The 16,465-nt window shown below is 41.0% G+C and overlaps 1 protein-coding gene across 1 annotated transcript; it reads right to left on the reverse strand.

The window, feature by feature from the left end:
* Positions 1-11,914: 11,914 nt before the first annotated feature.
* Positions 11,915-13,168, reverse strand: LOC116887219 (olfactory receptor 2H2-like). The gene has a single exon (XM_032888779.1). The coding sequence runs from the start codon at positions 13,002-13,004 to the stop codon at positions 12,066-12,068; it is 939 nt and encodes a 312-aa protein (XP_032744670.1). The 5' UTR covers positions 13,005-13,168; the 3' UTR covers positions 11,915-12,065.
* Between the last annotated feature and the right edge of the window lie 3,297 nt (positions 13,169-16,465).

The raw sequence follows: 16,465 nt of genomic DNA on the forward strand, positions 1-16,465 counted from the left end.
TATCGAGCAAGGTATGCTTTTAAGGTCAGGGATTATGAACAATGGCAGTCTGACTGCTACTAGCTGACATAACTTTCTTGCTAAAGCTGGGATGGTGATCAAGGTGAGAATTAATTTCTTGAATCCACTTCTTGTGCCCTTAGTGTCCTGATGAGACTTAATAAATAATATTTGGAGGAATAGATGTGTACCCTAAGTATTGAAAGTAGAAGTGAATATTGTTTTTCATATAAAAGTTTAGATTTATACTTATATTAAGATTTTTTATAAGATCACATTCTAGATAGATAATAAACATCATAAATAGTATATTATAATATAATTAATCATAAAATAATATGTCATATATAATGAATAAATAAAATAGTGACAAAATTGATACTGGATTTTTTAAAAAAGATTTATTTATTTATTTCATGTATGTGTAGCTGTCTTCAAACACACCAGAAGAGGGCATCAGATGTCCATTACAGATAGTTGTGAGCCACTATGTGGTTGCTGGGATTTGAACTCAGGACTTCTGGAAGATCAATCAGTGCTCTTAACCACTGAGCCATTTCTCCAGCCCTTGATACTGGATTTTTGAACATTCTGTTTAGAGTCTGCCATTGTTGAATTATCTAGATTGCAGATTTTGGGTCATTTCAGTAAATCTCCACTATGTGCATATAAAGAAAGATTTATTCTATAAGTCCTGGTACTCTAGAGAACCCTGACTAATTCAGAACTTAAAAAATTAATTATCTGTAATCTTTGATGTTTCTATATGGTAGATAAGCACAGCTCATGCTTTCATTTAGGACATCAGAGCCTTGCCTTGGTAACAGTGGTCAATGTGTCAAAAGTCATTTCATATTATATGATTTTTAAAAATTTATTCTGTGTTATAACTTATCAGGAAAATGTTTTTATAAATGTAAATCAATGTTCTGGCAGGTAGTTAATTAGAGACTTAGCTAATCAAACTCTCAATGTAACAGAGAGAACATGAGCTTCTTTTTCAGCATGATTTCTGAGTGAATGTGGGGTATGTTTGTCTGTGTGGTGTATATGTGTGTACGTGTGTGTGTGTGTGTGTGTGTGTGTGTGTGTGTGTGTATGTGTGTGTGTGTGATCCTTTGTTTCCAATTCTCTATTTTGTTAGCTAAAGATAATTCATAAAACAGCTGACTAGAATATTATTTTCCTGCCTCTACAAATTTTGAAATCTGTAAATAAAACATAGTTTTAAGATTCAAATATTGTCAGAGCTTCCAGGGACTAAGCCACTACCCAAAGACTATACATGGACTGACCCTGGACTCTGACTTCATAGGTAGCAATGAATATCCTAGTAAGAGCACCAGTGGAAGGGGAAGCCCTTGGTTCTGCTAAGACTGAACCCCCAGTGAACTAGACTGTTGGGGGGAGGGCAGCAATGGGGGAGGATTGGGAGGGAACACCCATAAGGAAGGGGAGGGGGAGGGGATGTTTGCCCGGAAACCGGGGAAAGGGAATAACACTCGAAATGTATATAAGAAATACTCAAGTTAATAATAATAAAAAAGATTCAAATATTGTCTCTAATGTGCCTTTGAAAGGTGAGAGGCTATAGGTATCAGATTCCAGTTTCTATTTTTTTAAAAAAAGATTTATTCACTTATTATGTACAGTGTTCTGCCTGCATGAATGCCTGTATACCAGAAGAGGGCGCCAAGATCCCACCACAGATGGTTGTGAGCCACCATGTGGTTGCTGGGATTTGAACTCAGGACCTCTAGAAGAACAGCCAGTGCTCTTAACCACTGAGCCATCTCTCCAGCCCCTGATTATAGTTTCAAAACTGCCAAATAAGTGCCTGTGTTTGTACATTGATTACATTTGCTCTTGGATAGACATAAACGGGCTATTTTTATGCAATGTTTAGCTGTGTCCACAATGACTATAGTAAGTCGGTTTGTTAGGCATACCATAAGCAGGAGGAAGCATTCATAGAAAGGGGATTGCAAAACATGATGGTTTAGGACACGTTTATCCCAATCTTAGGGTTCCGTGTGCAGTGCTTCAGTCCAAGAAAGAGACTAACATCACACATACTTTTAATGAGATAAAAGGCACTCACGGGGAAGGTCACCATGTCAGTTATGATACCTCGGCATAGTAGGCTTCCTATGAGTTTACTGTGGTCATGTACTCTTGACTATTTTTTGTGACAATCTTAGAATTAACAGCCATGTCCATGATCACTGTGTTGCTGTGGACTGAAGTCTCTCTGTTATGCTCTCAGTCTTAAGAGAGAACCACAACCCCCATCCATCAACACCAAAAGGGAATAACAAAGAGTTGGTGGAAAACCTGTCAAGACCCGAAGTCAAGTGGAGTGTTGTCCTAGCGATGCCAGCTCACTGAAATCCTTTCCATAGTAACTCCATCTTGCAGCAAGACGGATTCTAGCTTCTCTAAATTCCATACTGGAGAAAAGCAGGCTCTGTATCCATGCTTGGAGATTATTCTGTAAGTTGAATGAATCCCCCAGAAAGAACAAGGGTAGATTATACACAAACAACATGGTTTCTGTCTGGATTTGCATGTGGATTATGTTTTCCTAGTCTGTAATCGAGTTCTGTCTCAAAACTAGGTGGTACTCTGAAATTAGATCTGCTTACATCTATGGCTTATATACTGCAACCAATAAGACCTTGGTGGGCAGAGACTGGGAGACTTTTGTGAGTGTGTTAGTCAACCATTCTTCTTCTTCTTCTTTTTTTTAATTTTTAGATTTTATTTATTTATTGTATGTATGTGAGTACACTGTCACTGTCTTCAGACACACCAGAAGAGGGCATCAGATCCCATTACAGATGGTTGTGAGCCACCATGCGGTTGCTGGGACTTGAACTCAGGACCTTGGCAAGAGCAATCAGCGCTCTTAACTGCTGAGCCATCTCTCCAGCCCCGTTATTCTTAATGAAACCCTGATAATCACATTTATTTTATAAAGCCACGGCTGTCATATTCTCCACTGTATCCCCCATTCAGGCCCATTGACACATTATTTGGAATGAAGCAGACATTCCTTGTGTTTCCCTAGTGAATTAAGGACAGTGCTCAGTGCTTCTCCAAATCTTGAGATGTTTCCACAATGGTGAAGGAGAGGTGATGACTGAACAAGACTGACTTCCAAGCATTTGGCATTCTGTAACTGAAGAGAAGCCTTTGGGGTGAAGGATTCCATTTCACCTGTGGTAACCGTAGTTACCACAGCAGCGTAGCACTCGCTGCTCCTTGGTGTTCTGGTAGGTTTAATGTAGGATATGATGTGTCCGTGTCATTTCCCCTTATGATTTCCTCGGGGCTTCGGTTCCTTTTAACAAGTATCAAGTAGGTAAGCATTCGATATTCAGTCCTTAGGCCTTCCAAGTAGCATCAGTGACACTGAACAGATTGCAGTGCTCACAGTTCCCCTTATTGAAAACCATTGTACTACAATGTCACGTAGGAAAATATTCAGTTTCTGTAAATGGCATTTTTCATATACTTGTTTCCTGTCTATTTTTCCTTAAATTATGGCTTCACTCACAGAGTCCTTTCACCTTTCTTAAATTATTTCTTTGATATCTTCAGCTCACACATACATTCTGGATTTTACCTTCTCTTATCTCCTTTATTCATTGCTTTTCAAGGCACTATGCTGTTCAAAGCATTGTCTTTTGATACAATAATATCTTTTGTACAATAATATCTTTTGGGTATCCATCATTCTTTGTTATATGAAACAGCAGCCCATCAGTTTATGCCAGCTGAACTCACTAAATTGATACATTAATTAGCATTCTAGTCAATGTTCATTTATCTCTAAAATTTTTATTTTGAGACCTGCTTAAATTGAGTAAACCATAATTTAAGCTTCTCGGAAGTATTGTTCTCCCTTTAATAAGCCAGTTTTTCTCTAGTTCCTGAAGCACCCACAGCTTGAGCGACTCTGGATGGCCCTCAACCATGGTTGTTCTCTTTTGATTATTTCCTTAGAGATAATAAAGACCTGAAATCGCTCAAACTGTCAATTTTTGAAACGTTCGTGGGAGCATTGCAAGTACAGCATCACAAGTCCCCGATACATGTGACTTGTTAAGGGATCTCAGGAGGTGCATGGATGCATCAAACAAAGAAGAGGAGGCACAGAACAAGGGGTATTGCATAGAAAATACTTAATCTGGGAAACGCTTGAAATTTCTTTCGCCGTATCCAAACTGTTCAGAAATACTTAACTCCCCACTTTCCCAAATATTCCCTGTGCTGCTGACCTTCTCGTTTGTTTTGTGTCCTGCTTGTCTGCCGAACAGGTTACTCCTAATTGGTCCGTAGTTCGTGTGACTCATGTCATGTGCTTTTGAATTCATCCTTGGTCTTGTGTTAGTTTGATCGCCTTATAGCTTGTTCTTTCTACATTGAAACTCACCACCATGAAGTCTCTGGAGTCCATTGTATTTAATAGTTCTATCATAATTTAGGGTTTTATCTGTGCTTAAGTTCTGGGTACAGTATGTAAAGATACCTAAAGTATATATTTGCCTTAGTGCTTTCAGAGAAATGACAAAGCCCTCCCATTATTACATGTTCCACTGAAAGGTAATAAGTTTTTATTTGTATGGATATGTGGCCATGTATATATGTTTGTGTGGATAAGGGCACACATGGAAGTAGTGGCAGCTACAGATAATATCTGTTTTTCTCAACCACATTCTTCCTCATTTTAAAGACAGAGTCTATCCTTGAGCCTGATGCACACCAATGTAGCACAGGTTAATTATCTGGACAACAAACCTATTTTTAGGATCTTTCTGTTTTTCTCTCCCCAGAACCTAAGAGTGCTGGACACCCGGACTTCTCCACTGGTCCTGGGATTCTGAATTCAGATCCTATTCTAAGCACTACACGTAGGGAATCATTCCTATGGTGTGGAGACTATGAATTTTGTCTGGGATTTTCTTGCATCTTACTAACAGCTGTAATGTCTACAGTTTTACCTCAAGTGCTTTTCGTTTCACTAGTTAACAAATAGAATCGTCATTTATTTCATTTTTGGTTCTCTCTCTCTCTCTCTCTCTCTCTCTCTGTCTGTGTGTATGTATGTATGTTTATAAATGAAAATGTCCTCAGAAGCCAGAGCACGATTCTTGAATTCCGGAACTGGATTTATAGGCTCTGATGTATACGGAACATGAGTTCTGGGAACTGAGTTGCTCTCCAAGATTAGGAATTACTCTGAAACAATAAGTTATTTCTTAAGCTCCATATTTATTGCACGGTGTATTGCAGACCCTGTTTTCAAACAAGAAGCTTATCTTAGTTTTTGAAACTTTTTTTTAATACAGCAAACCAATTATGTTTTTTTCAATAAGTCCATAAGAGAAATGTGTATGTAGGTTATAACCTGTGACATACCTCTGACAAATTCACTCTACAGATCACAACATGGGTACCATTATGCTTCTGCCCTAAATTATGAACACATCACAAGGCTTGGCAAGAACCTGGTTGGTTTCGTGGCAAAGAATGGTAAGATTTGGACTTCAAAATTATCTGTGGGAAATTCAGGCAGCAGATCATTTGGAAATTAAATGCAAGCTTCCTTAAGGCGTTTGATTAAATTCTTCATTCTTAACGGAAGTCATATTGTGTCATCATGAATTGAACACTGGATATAATGATTACGTTAGTATGAATGTTATCAGACAGGCAGTGAAAAAATTTTCTTAAAACCTGTAGTTTACTGCAGAAGATTTTATCTGCTTAGCATAACATGAAACAGAATCCTATAATATAATTCAGAATTATGTCATAGAATGAAAGGTTCAACTGAGTCTCATTTTTTATTTAATGGTTGTTTGGTTTTAAGACTAATTCTATAATATCAACATATAATGATTACTCTTTCTTCCTCTAGAAGGAAGGCTTCAAATCCTCCTAACACTGTATACTCAAAGTATCTTTGCCATTAATGAGATACTTTTGAAGTGACATGACTCATCTGCTAGAAATGAGATTTTTTCTAACATTTATAAAGACAATACAGAGTTTCCCCCCCTCTTCTTCTGCCTATCCCTTCTTTGGAAAGTAAGGTCAACAAGGTTTCAATGAATGTTAGAGCATTCATGATGAAAATATGAACATAGAACCCTGATGTGGTTCATGTGGGGAGTATTTAAGTCACTGGGTCTGTGAATCAGAACAGGTTCAGTTTGGTTCATCTTCAGCTCACTATGAACAGAGATCATGTGATATAACTGAAAACATCTCATGCTGAAGATAAATTTATTTCTAAGGAGGAAATTACACCAGGTTGGTACCACCACTGATCTCTTCCTTCCAGTGTGGAAAAACAAAGGGTAATTACACTCCTTTTGCCCTTGCCAAGATGGGAGAACAGAGCCTTAGTCAAATCAGCCCTGGAAATGATAGCACAGGAATAACTAACTTAGTCTGAAACATAAAAATAAAACATTAAACATTTACATATTAGGAAAACATATGCACGTACATCCTGCAATCATTTTAAAGACTTAAACATTTATTATTTATGCATGTGTTGTATAGTGCATGACATTTTAGCAAACATCCCATTTAATACATGCTGAAGACCTGGCCATGGTTGGAAAAGAAGAAGAAAAATGCATTTCAGTTTGAGAGAAGAAATATAATCAGAGATCGTTTTTCTTTTTGGAGTGCATATTGATGCATCTTCTTACAGAACTCGGGAGGACTGGATACCTGTAGAATTTTCCCAGGTTCAAGGTATTGCACAGCATCTCTGGAGTAAGCAGTGGCCTGGTGTTGCAAGTTACCTCCTAAATGAACCAGCCCATTTGAACGCCTGAGAATTAGGGACCAGCTGCTTGCAGTTGAAATGCTTAGCCTTTTACTGTGGAGTTTTAAGTAATTTCTGAAAACTGGTTCTGATCAGTGTTTGTTCTTTAGTTACGTCTTGTAGCTCTGTTACCTGTGCTTGCTAAGTAGCTCCGATGGCTGGCTCACCCCTTAAGATTTGTTTACTTCATGTATGTGAGCACACTGTTGCTGTCTTCAGACACACCAGAAGAGGGCGCCAGATCCCATTACATCTGGTTGCTGGGAATTGAACTCAGGACCTCCGGAAGAGCAGTGAAGGGGGCTCTTAACCGCTGAGCCATCCAGCCCCCTTGGTTTTTCTTTTTTTCTTTCTTTTTTTAAAATAAAATCTCAATTGCTCAGTTTTACCGATGAAGATATGGGAGTCAGATAATGGGGTGAAAGGCTGCTAGATAAGAGGGGCAGAGGAAGCACCTTCCTCCTCAGCTGACCTTCCTCGTCAGCTGACACATCAAAAGAAAGAACATCTCCCCTTTCACACCATATAAAAAAACCTTCAGGGCTGGAGAGATGGCTCAACCATCTGTAATGGGATCTGACGTCCTCTTCTGGTATGTCTGAAGACAGCTACAGTGTACTTGTAGATAATAAATAAATCTTTAAAAACCAAATAAAACTCCCTCAACCCTTCAAACTGAATAGCCCTCACTTATGCTTTCTTTCTCTATCTCTATCCACTTTCTGTCATTTTCTTACTTTCTCTGTTTTTTCCCCTATGTCTACCCTCTCTCAATTCTGATTATCATTAGGCTTAAAAACAAAACGAAACGAAACAAACGAAAAAAAAAACCCTTCTATCTTATTGAGAACTAGACTTAGTTTTATTATATTTCCTGGTGGTCCCCTTTTCCTCAAACTGTACATTTTGTATTTTTTTTCTTGTTCAGCTTGCTCCTTTTCACTATAGGTTTGTGTAAGAGTCACACTAATAACTGCATGAAAGAGAGATACTTCACTGCTCCAAAACCTTCTCTTCCAAAGTCATTAATCCAAAAGTCTTCAATTTATCATCAGGCAGATTTTTCAGACAAGAACAAAAAGTATCCAAACTCCTTTACAAAGTATCTAAAGAATGCATTCTAGGCCACTTACTAAAATACTTCTCTGAAACCTCTTGAGCCAGCCTATGGCTCATAATGTACATTCCTTTCAGCACCACTGTCTTCCCTGATCCTACCAGTGTGACCCATTAAACCCCACCTAAAGCATTTTACTGCTTTCCTAACCTAATCTCTCTAATTGATCAATTCACCAACAAGAAACATGGTAGGGCCCGTCACTGAAATCCCCTAATCCTGGTATGAACTTCTCTTTTAGTTAGTGTTCTATTGCTGTGAAGAGACAGCATAGCTTGAACCTGCTATGCTGTGAAGAGTCAGTTAGTGACTCTTCTAAAAGAAGCCTTTTTATTGTGGCGTGCTTAAAGTTCCATTATCGGTACAGAAGCACATAGGAAAACGTGGTCCTGGGTGTTGTGTTAGAATGGCGGCTTGTCCTACAGATCACACCACCCAGCACAGTATCATGGGAGGGGTTTATTGGGGGGTGGAGGAGGAAAAAGGGGGACGATAAAAGAGAAGAGGGAAAGAGAGAGTAGAGAAGTAGAGACCAGCCTTGAGCACGTGGAGAGAGAAGGGGAAAGGGAAAGGGGAGAGAAGGGAGAAGGGCTGGGGGAGAGAGCAGAAGCAAGAAGGGAAGAGCAAGAGAAGGCAGAGGTGGGCGAGCCACCCTTGGTAACTGTGGGCGGAGCATACCTTGCTGTTGCCTGGCAACTGTGGGGCGGAGCTTAGACAAGATGCTAACACTGGGGAGGTAGCTGACTATTTGTAACCCCAAACCCACTTCCAGTTACAAACTTCTTCCAACAATGTTACACCTACTCCTTTATAAAAGGCTACTTCTAATCCCTGTCAAGCAGCTCCACTCTCTAATGACCAGCGGGGCTGACAAACACTTAAAGAAAATTTCAACTTAAAGAAATTAGTCATCAGGGAAATGCACATCAAAATGACCCTGATATTCCACCTTACACCAATACAAATGACTAAGATCAAAATGCAGGTGACAGTAGATGCTGGAGAAGATGTGGAGAAAGAGGAACACTCCTCCATGGTGGAGGAGTCCAAGCTGGTAAAACCACTTTGGAAATCAATATGGGGGTTCCTCAGAAAATTGGAAATTATTCTACCTGAAGACCCAGCTATACCTCTCTTGGGCATATACCCAAAAGATAGTCCAACATATAACAAGGACACATGCTCCACTATGTTTATAGCAGCCTTATTTATAATACCCAGAAGCTGAAAACAACCCAGATGTCCCTCAACAGAGGAATGGATACAGAAAATGTGGTACATTTACACAATGGAGTACTACTCAGCTATTAAAACCAATGATTTCATGGAATTTACAGGCAATGAATGGAACAAGAAAATATCATCCTGAGTGAAGTAAACCGGACACAAAAGAACAGACATGGTATATACTCACTGATAAATGGATTTTAGCCCAGAAGCTCAGAGTACCTACAATACAACCTTCAAATCATATGGATCAAAGTGTAGTTGCTTCAATTCTATATAGAATGGGGAACAAAACAATCACAAGAGGTAAAGGGAGGAGTGACTGAGGGAAAGGTCCTTCCAAAACTCTCCCACCGAGGGATCCATCCATCTGCAGACACCAAACCCCACACTATTGCTGATGCCAAGAAAAGCTTGCTGTCCCGAACCTGGAATGGCTGTTCCTTGAGAGGTTCTACCAGCACCTGACCAATACAGGTGCAGATACTTACAGCCAACCATTGGACTGAGTCCTGGGAACCCAATGGAAGAGCTAGGGGAAGGACTGAAAGAGCTGAAGGGGATTGCAACCACATAAGAAGGGCAATAACAACTAACCTGACCACCCAGTGCTCCCAGGGACTAAACCACCAACTAAAGAGTATACCTGGAGGGAGCCATGGCTCTAGATACATATGTAGCAGAGGTTGTCTTATCTGGCTTCAGTGGAAGGGGATGCACTTGGTCCTGTGGAGGCTTGATGCTTCAGCATATAGGGATGGTAGAGCAGCGAGGTGGGTGTGGGTGAGAGGGTGGAGGAGCACCCTCATAGAGGCAAAGGGAAGGGAGGAAATAGTGAATGGGATGAAGGATTTGTGGAGGGGTAACTGGGAAGGGGGATATCATTTGAAATGTAAATGAATAAAATGATTAATAAAAAAACCATATAGCTCTCACGCTTACAAAAATACCCAATCCCATCCAATGCCATCATTTAAGTGAGCCATAAAAACACGAGTATGCGACATACCAGCCATTAAATAACCCATGAGACCAGATGCAACAACACATTTGATAGAATCAGTTTGATTAGTTTTGGTAATAAACTAGTTTATTTGTAGTACATGCATAGTACATATATAAGGTACACTACAAAGTAGGCATTTTATTTTATAAGCACTAAAAAGGCAAAAATAGTAAAAAAAAAAAAAAAACCATAACAAAACAAAAAACAAGCCCACAAACATTTATGCTACCCTGACCATGGAGTCTTTTTTTTTTTAATTTTTTATTTATTTTTTTATTTTTTTATTATTTTTCTTTCTTTTTTTTTTTTTTTTCGGGGCTGGGGACCAAACCCAGGACCTTGTGCTTCCTAGGCAAGCACTCTACCACTGAGCCAAATCCCCAACCCTGATATTTATTTTTTTTAACTTGAGTATTTCTTATTTAAATTTCTAGTGTTATTCCCTTTCCCGGTTTACAGGCCACCATCCCCCTAGCCCCACCCCTCCCCTTCTTTATGGGTGTTCCCCTCCCCATCCTCTCCCCGTTGCCGCCCTCCCCCCAACAATCACGTTCAGTCTAAGCAGGACCCAGGGCTTCCCCTTACACTGGTGCTCTTACTAGGATATTCAATGCTACCTATGAGGTCAGAGTCCAGGGTCAGTCCACGTATAGTCTTTAGGTGGTGGCTTAGTCCCTGGAAGCTCTGGTTGCTTGGCATTGTTGTTCATATGGGGTCTCGAGCCCCTTCAAGCTCTTCCAGTTCTTTCTCTGATTCCTTCAACGGGGGTCCTGTTCTCAGTTCAGTGGTTTGCTGCTCTGACCATGGAGTCTTATAAAGACACTTAGATCGGCAACCATGGGGGAAACAGCACATTTGCGACAATTTAAACTGCATGTTCTTCTGTTCTCAGAGATTATCTGACCTGGATCTCGGCAGAGAAGCTTGACCACAGCATTTAATCTCTTCCTTTTTTCTTCCCATAATCTAGTTTTATTTACAGTATTATCACAATTACATCCCCACTCACTATTCTCTTCCCAGTCCTCCTCCCTTACAAATCCCCCTCCCTTCTACTCAGAGATAGGTAGGTAGATGGATGATATAGATATAGATAAAGATATAGAGATTAAATATAGATAGATGATAGATATAATTATGTAGATGTTATATGTGGATAGATGATAGATAGATGATAGCTATAGATATATAGGTAGATGATAGATAGATGAATAGATAGATGATACATAGATCGGTGGGTAGATAGATGACAGAGACTTAAGAATCACTAGATTATCTTTCTCTCACATCATAAGAGAATCAAAGGGCTCTTCGAAACTTCAGATTTGCTGTAAGCTAAGCTTTGATTGCTTGCAGATATATGTGCTTCCTTATACAGAAATAACAACTGGGGAGAGAATATATATCCAGAGACCACCTTGAAAGAGTTTGAGAATGTATAGAAACAAAGATAATGAAGATACAATGGAAAACAGAGGAAATATCAAGAGTAGATAATGTTTGTATTTAAAGTTCATAAAGGAAATGAATCTCCCTCTCTCTCTCTCTCTCTCTCTCTCTCTCTCTCTCTCTCTTCATAGTCACACTCAAGTGTGACTCAGGTGTGTGGCCTTGGGAGCTTAACATTTAAAATGTTTGTCCAAGATATATTTTAATTGAAATAGAATTGTTATCATGTTTCCCCTCCCTTTCTATTCTCCCTCTGGCTTTTCCCAGGTTTCCTCCTTCCAACTCCTCACACATCTCCCTTTCAAGTTGATAGCTTCTTTTGCTATTATTATTGTTAAATATATATGCACAAATATGTGAATACAGTATACATATCATGAAGAAAATTTTAATTCAGAAAGCACACAAGTATTTTGCCCTCAGCTTTCCCCAGAGTCCACATCCTTCCCCAGCAGCTTCCAGAATGCTCTCTTCACCTCCTTGTTCCTCAGGGTGTATACAAGAGGGTTGAATGTGGGGGTGCCCACTGCATAGAAGAGGCCAAAGAACTTGCCCCTCTCTTGGGCATAGGGATTTTTGGGCTGCAGATAGACAGCAATGCCTGAGCTGTAGAAGAGGGTGACCACGATGAGGTGGGAGGAGCAGGTCCCAAAAGCTTTCCTGCGCCCCTTTGAAGAGTTAGTTTTCAGGACTGCCCTGGCGATGACTCCGTAAGAGACAAGGATGAGGCTCAGAGGTACAAGCAGGAAGATGACTCCTGCAACTGCCAACTGGATCTCATTAAAAGTGGTGTCCCCACAAGAGAGTCGAATTAGAGATGGGACTTCACAAAGAAAGTCATCGATCTGCCTGTGGGGACAGAAGGGCAGATGGAGGGTGGGAGGGGTCTGAACTATGGATTGGATCAAACCTATACCCCAGGCCACAGCTGACAACTGCCGACACAGGTGTGGGTGGATGATGGTGGCATAGTGGAGGGGTTGGCAGACAGCCACATAGCGGTCAAAGGCCATTACTGTCAGGAGGATGCACTCTGTCGTCCCCAGGAGCATGAAGATGAAGAGCTGGACAGAGCATCCCAGGAAGCTGATGGTCTTTGTGGGACCCCAGAGGTTGAACAGCATCTGGGGGACACAGGTTGTGGTGAAGCAGAGGTCCAAGAAGGAGAGGTTGGAGAGGAAGAAGTACATTGGAGAGTGGAGCCTGGGGTCGAGTGTGGACAGCAGGAGGATGAGTGTGTTTCCTAGGAGGGTGAGGAGGTAGGAACACAAGACAACCACGAAGAGAATCTTTTCCAGGTGTGGGTGTTCAGAGAAGCCCAGCAGGAGGAAGCCCATGGGGGAGCTCTGATTGAACATGGTGTCTGTGTCTAATTGGAGGAATGGGATTGTCAGATTAGTGTGGTGAACGTGCCCTTTGTGTGCTTCTCAGGATATTGTTAGGACACGCTAGGTGGGCATTTTTCTTCTTCCTCTGCTCTCACAAAGTCCACTTCCAGGCCCATCACCAGGCAGGTCCTTGCCTTCACCTCTTTCACCTGGTCACCCGGTCAAACATTGTCCAGTAGCCATGAGGAAATCAAGAACGTGGTGGAGGATGGGTAGAACCTCATACTGGTGCTTCTGACTTTCTAGCTAAAAGATAGAGAATGGTGATTTCAGATGGGTGAATCAACTCGTTCATTGTTTCAATAGAAAGATGTTGGGTGCCCTATGTTCTCAGTGCTTTTCTGGTTTTTCCTCAGTGCTGTCTCACGCCTATTATCTCTTGGAGGAAATAAATACTGTGGTTTAGGTCTCAGGATGTACTTTTGAGGGAGAAAACTGTCAGGCATGAACCATAGTTTAGACATGTACTTTCCCAAACCCTACACAGATAAATAAGTGAAATAAAAATAAGTGAATAAAAGATATTAAAACCAATTGTTTTGAAAGAAATTTCAGGTTGTCTCTCTGTTAGTTTTGAAGTCTCAGTATTTGTGTGTTTATTTGGTGAATACTCTTTGGCCTAACAAGAAGTATGTTATTTTATACTTATTATTTTAAGACTTACTCATCAGAGACAGAGTAAGTCTTTTTGTTTGTTTGTTTGAAATAAGGTTTTGTTTTGATGTGCAGGCTTGCCACAGGCTTCCTGTATCACTTCCGGAATGTTGGGCCTGTAAATGTGAGCTATCCAACCTGGCTTAGAGTACGTTATGCATGTGAGAGATTTTCTTTCGCTGTATGGGACTCCATGCATACACAGCAGACTGTTTCTGTTGTTTTTGGTTTCTTTAATCATCTTTTACTAAACAGCTGCCCTGGTTATATAGTAGCTTTGGTATAATCACTCCGTCTTCGTGAGAGTCAACAGGCAGGAAGTAATAGTTGCTTTAAAATCACTGTGGCCCATGGTTGCATTATTAAAAGCCTCAGATATAAAAGCCAGTCATGTGGGTTGTATGGGGTGGATGAAAGTAAAGAGTTCATAAGGTGAAGGGCGTATTTGAGGGAAATTTCGTCTGGGAGAACTCCATCACTGAAGTGACTGCAAATATTAGAGCACAGCAGCCTGGCTCAGTGAGGGAAGAGAGAAGCTGCAGCTACTCTGGAAACTGAATTGAGGACACAGGGCTCTCTGGTCTGGCAGAGGGCAGGGCAGCAGTGAGTGAGTGGGGCTCTGGCGGAAGTGGCCTTAAGATGGAGGAACACTCAGTTACAGGTCCTCACTCGCTGCCCCACCATTTTTTTCCAGAACCTTCTGCTCTCATTTCTTCCTACCTTGTTTTCTCTCCACAGAATATTTCTTATCATTATCATTTTATATGCAAACTGAAGTATTATCAACACACACACGTACAGTATAAACAACAAGTTCAACCTCTGATGCACCCAGTACCCAGGTTAAGGTTGTAAATCAGACATTCCACATACTTTAGAGGGTCCCTTGCTTGCCTCTCCTTGGCTTCCCATTTGCCATCCTTAAAAACGGAAATACCTTTCAACATTACACAAATTATTCCTGTTCTCTCTCTCTCTCTGTCTCTCTGTCTCTCTCTCTCTCTCTCTCTCTCTCTCTCTCTCTCTCTCTCTCTCTCTCTCTCTCTCTCTCTCTCTCTGTCTCTCTCTCTCTCTCTCTCTCTCCCTCCCCCTCTCTCCCTCTGCATTGCATGGGGTGGGAGAGATGGCTCAACTGCTAAGGGAACACGCTCTTCTTTGCAGAGCACCCTAGGGCCTACGGTAGCTTATAGCCATCCCTAACTCCAGCTCTAGGAGATCTGATGCCTTCTTTTGGTCTCTGCATCCATGTACCATGCATGCTAGTACTTAGCATACATCATGCAGGCAAAATACTAACACACATGATATAAAATAAACCTTATTAATATACACCGCATTTTGTGTGTGTGTGTGTGTGTGTGTGTGTGTGTGTGTGTGTGCGTGTGTGCATGCTCATGCACATAGGTATGTGTAACCTTGTGGGAGGCCAGAGGTTGGTGTCCAGTGTCTTTCTCAGTTGCAGTCTATTTTGTTTTTTTTGCAAGCTCTGTAATTTGGCTAGACTAGCTGGCTATTAAGCCCCAAGGATCCTTCAGTTTCTGCCTCCTCATGCTGAGTTAACACATATGAACATTGCTCTTGGCTCTTTACTTGGGTGTTAGGCTCTCAGCTCTGGTCTTCATGCAGATGCAGCATAGCAAGCCACATTACCAGCTGAGCTGTCTTTCATGTGAATTCATTGTTCTAAAAGTGCACTTGCCAAGTCAAATGACCAGACCAGAACCATCTACCTCTGAAGCATCTTGTTATCCCAAAGAAACCATGTGACAGCAGATAATCCTCCTTTGCTTTCTTCATGTTCAGTGACACCCATCTCCATTTGATTATTGTCCTTACCCACTCTGCCTCTAACTTGGCTCTTCCCATGGGAGGTCACTCCCTTCTTTTTTTCTGCCTCATTTCTGGATCTCTTTAGAGTTCGTCTTCTTTAGTGAGGTCAACCCTCCCTCTCTTTTGGTAAGTTATACTTACTATTATTCCAATCATTCTAAAACATGCATTTATTTGTGAATTTTTTCTGCTTCTTGTACTACGAGACAGCGCTGGTCACCTGAAGTGGTTGATGAAGGTCTGGTAAATCATCTCTTGCTTTTGCTATTAGCACTTTCCAATTATAGAGTGCTTCACGTGTGCCATGTACGGCCAACAGCTCCCTGAACATCTGGTTTCCATAGCAGCCCTGCAAAGATCTTATCAATTTTACCATAAATTTTTACAGTGAACGGTCTCTGGGCAAGTAAGGCTTCTAAGTTTACCCACTTGAACAATGTTGGGAACCAAGAGAATGCTAGAAAAATTTCCCCCATACCTGGGGGAGTACAGAAGGAGCTGTGACAGACAGTGGCATTTTCCTGTCCAAAATACAAGGGAATGAGACCACTAGATGAGCAGCTGGTAAATCACTGTGTTTTGTATTCCTCCTTAATGCCTGTAATCTTGGCACTCAAGAGTCAGCTGCATGTGGAGTTCTGTGTTTGGGAGCAGCCTGGGGGTACATTTGCTTCAAAAACAAAAGCAAACAAAAAACAACCCCCAAAGTAACAGAACCCCCAAAGCAAGCATATAAAAAGCCCTCACCCCCTTTAACTCCCTATGTGAGGGTCTGTGGTTGAGAATACACAGACGCTGATATTACATGAGAGAAAGGCTAGTATTCTACTTACCCTCAACTGAAGGAGTACTTCGGTTGCCGGCAATTGCCCGTGACGAGATTCCTAATTGGTGCCTCGTGTCTGCAGGGACATCAAGAAGGAAACTCAAAACAAGGAAGGGGAATG

Source organism: Rattus rattus, chromosome 18, assembly GCF_011064425.1.
Source record: "Rattus rattus isolate New Zealand chromosome 18, Rrattus_CSIRO_v1, whole genome shotgun sequence".
NCBI classification, from domain to species: Eukaryota; Metazoa; Chordata; class Mammalia; order Rodentia; family Muridae; genus Rattus; species Rattus rattus.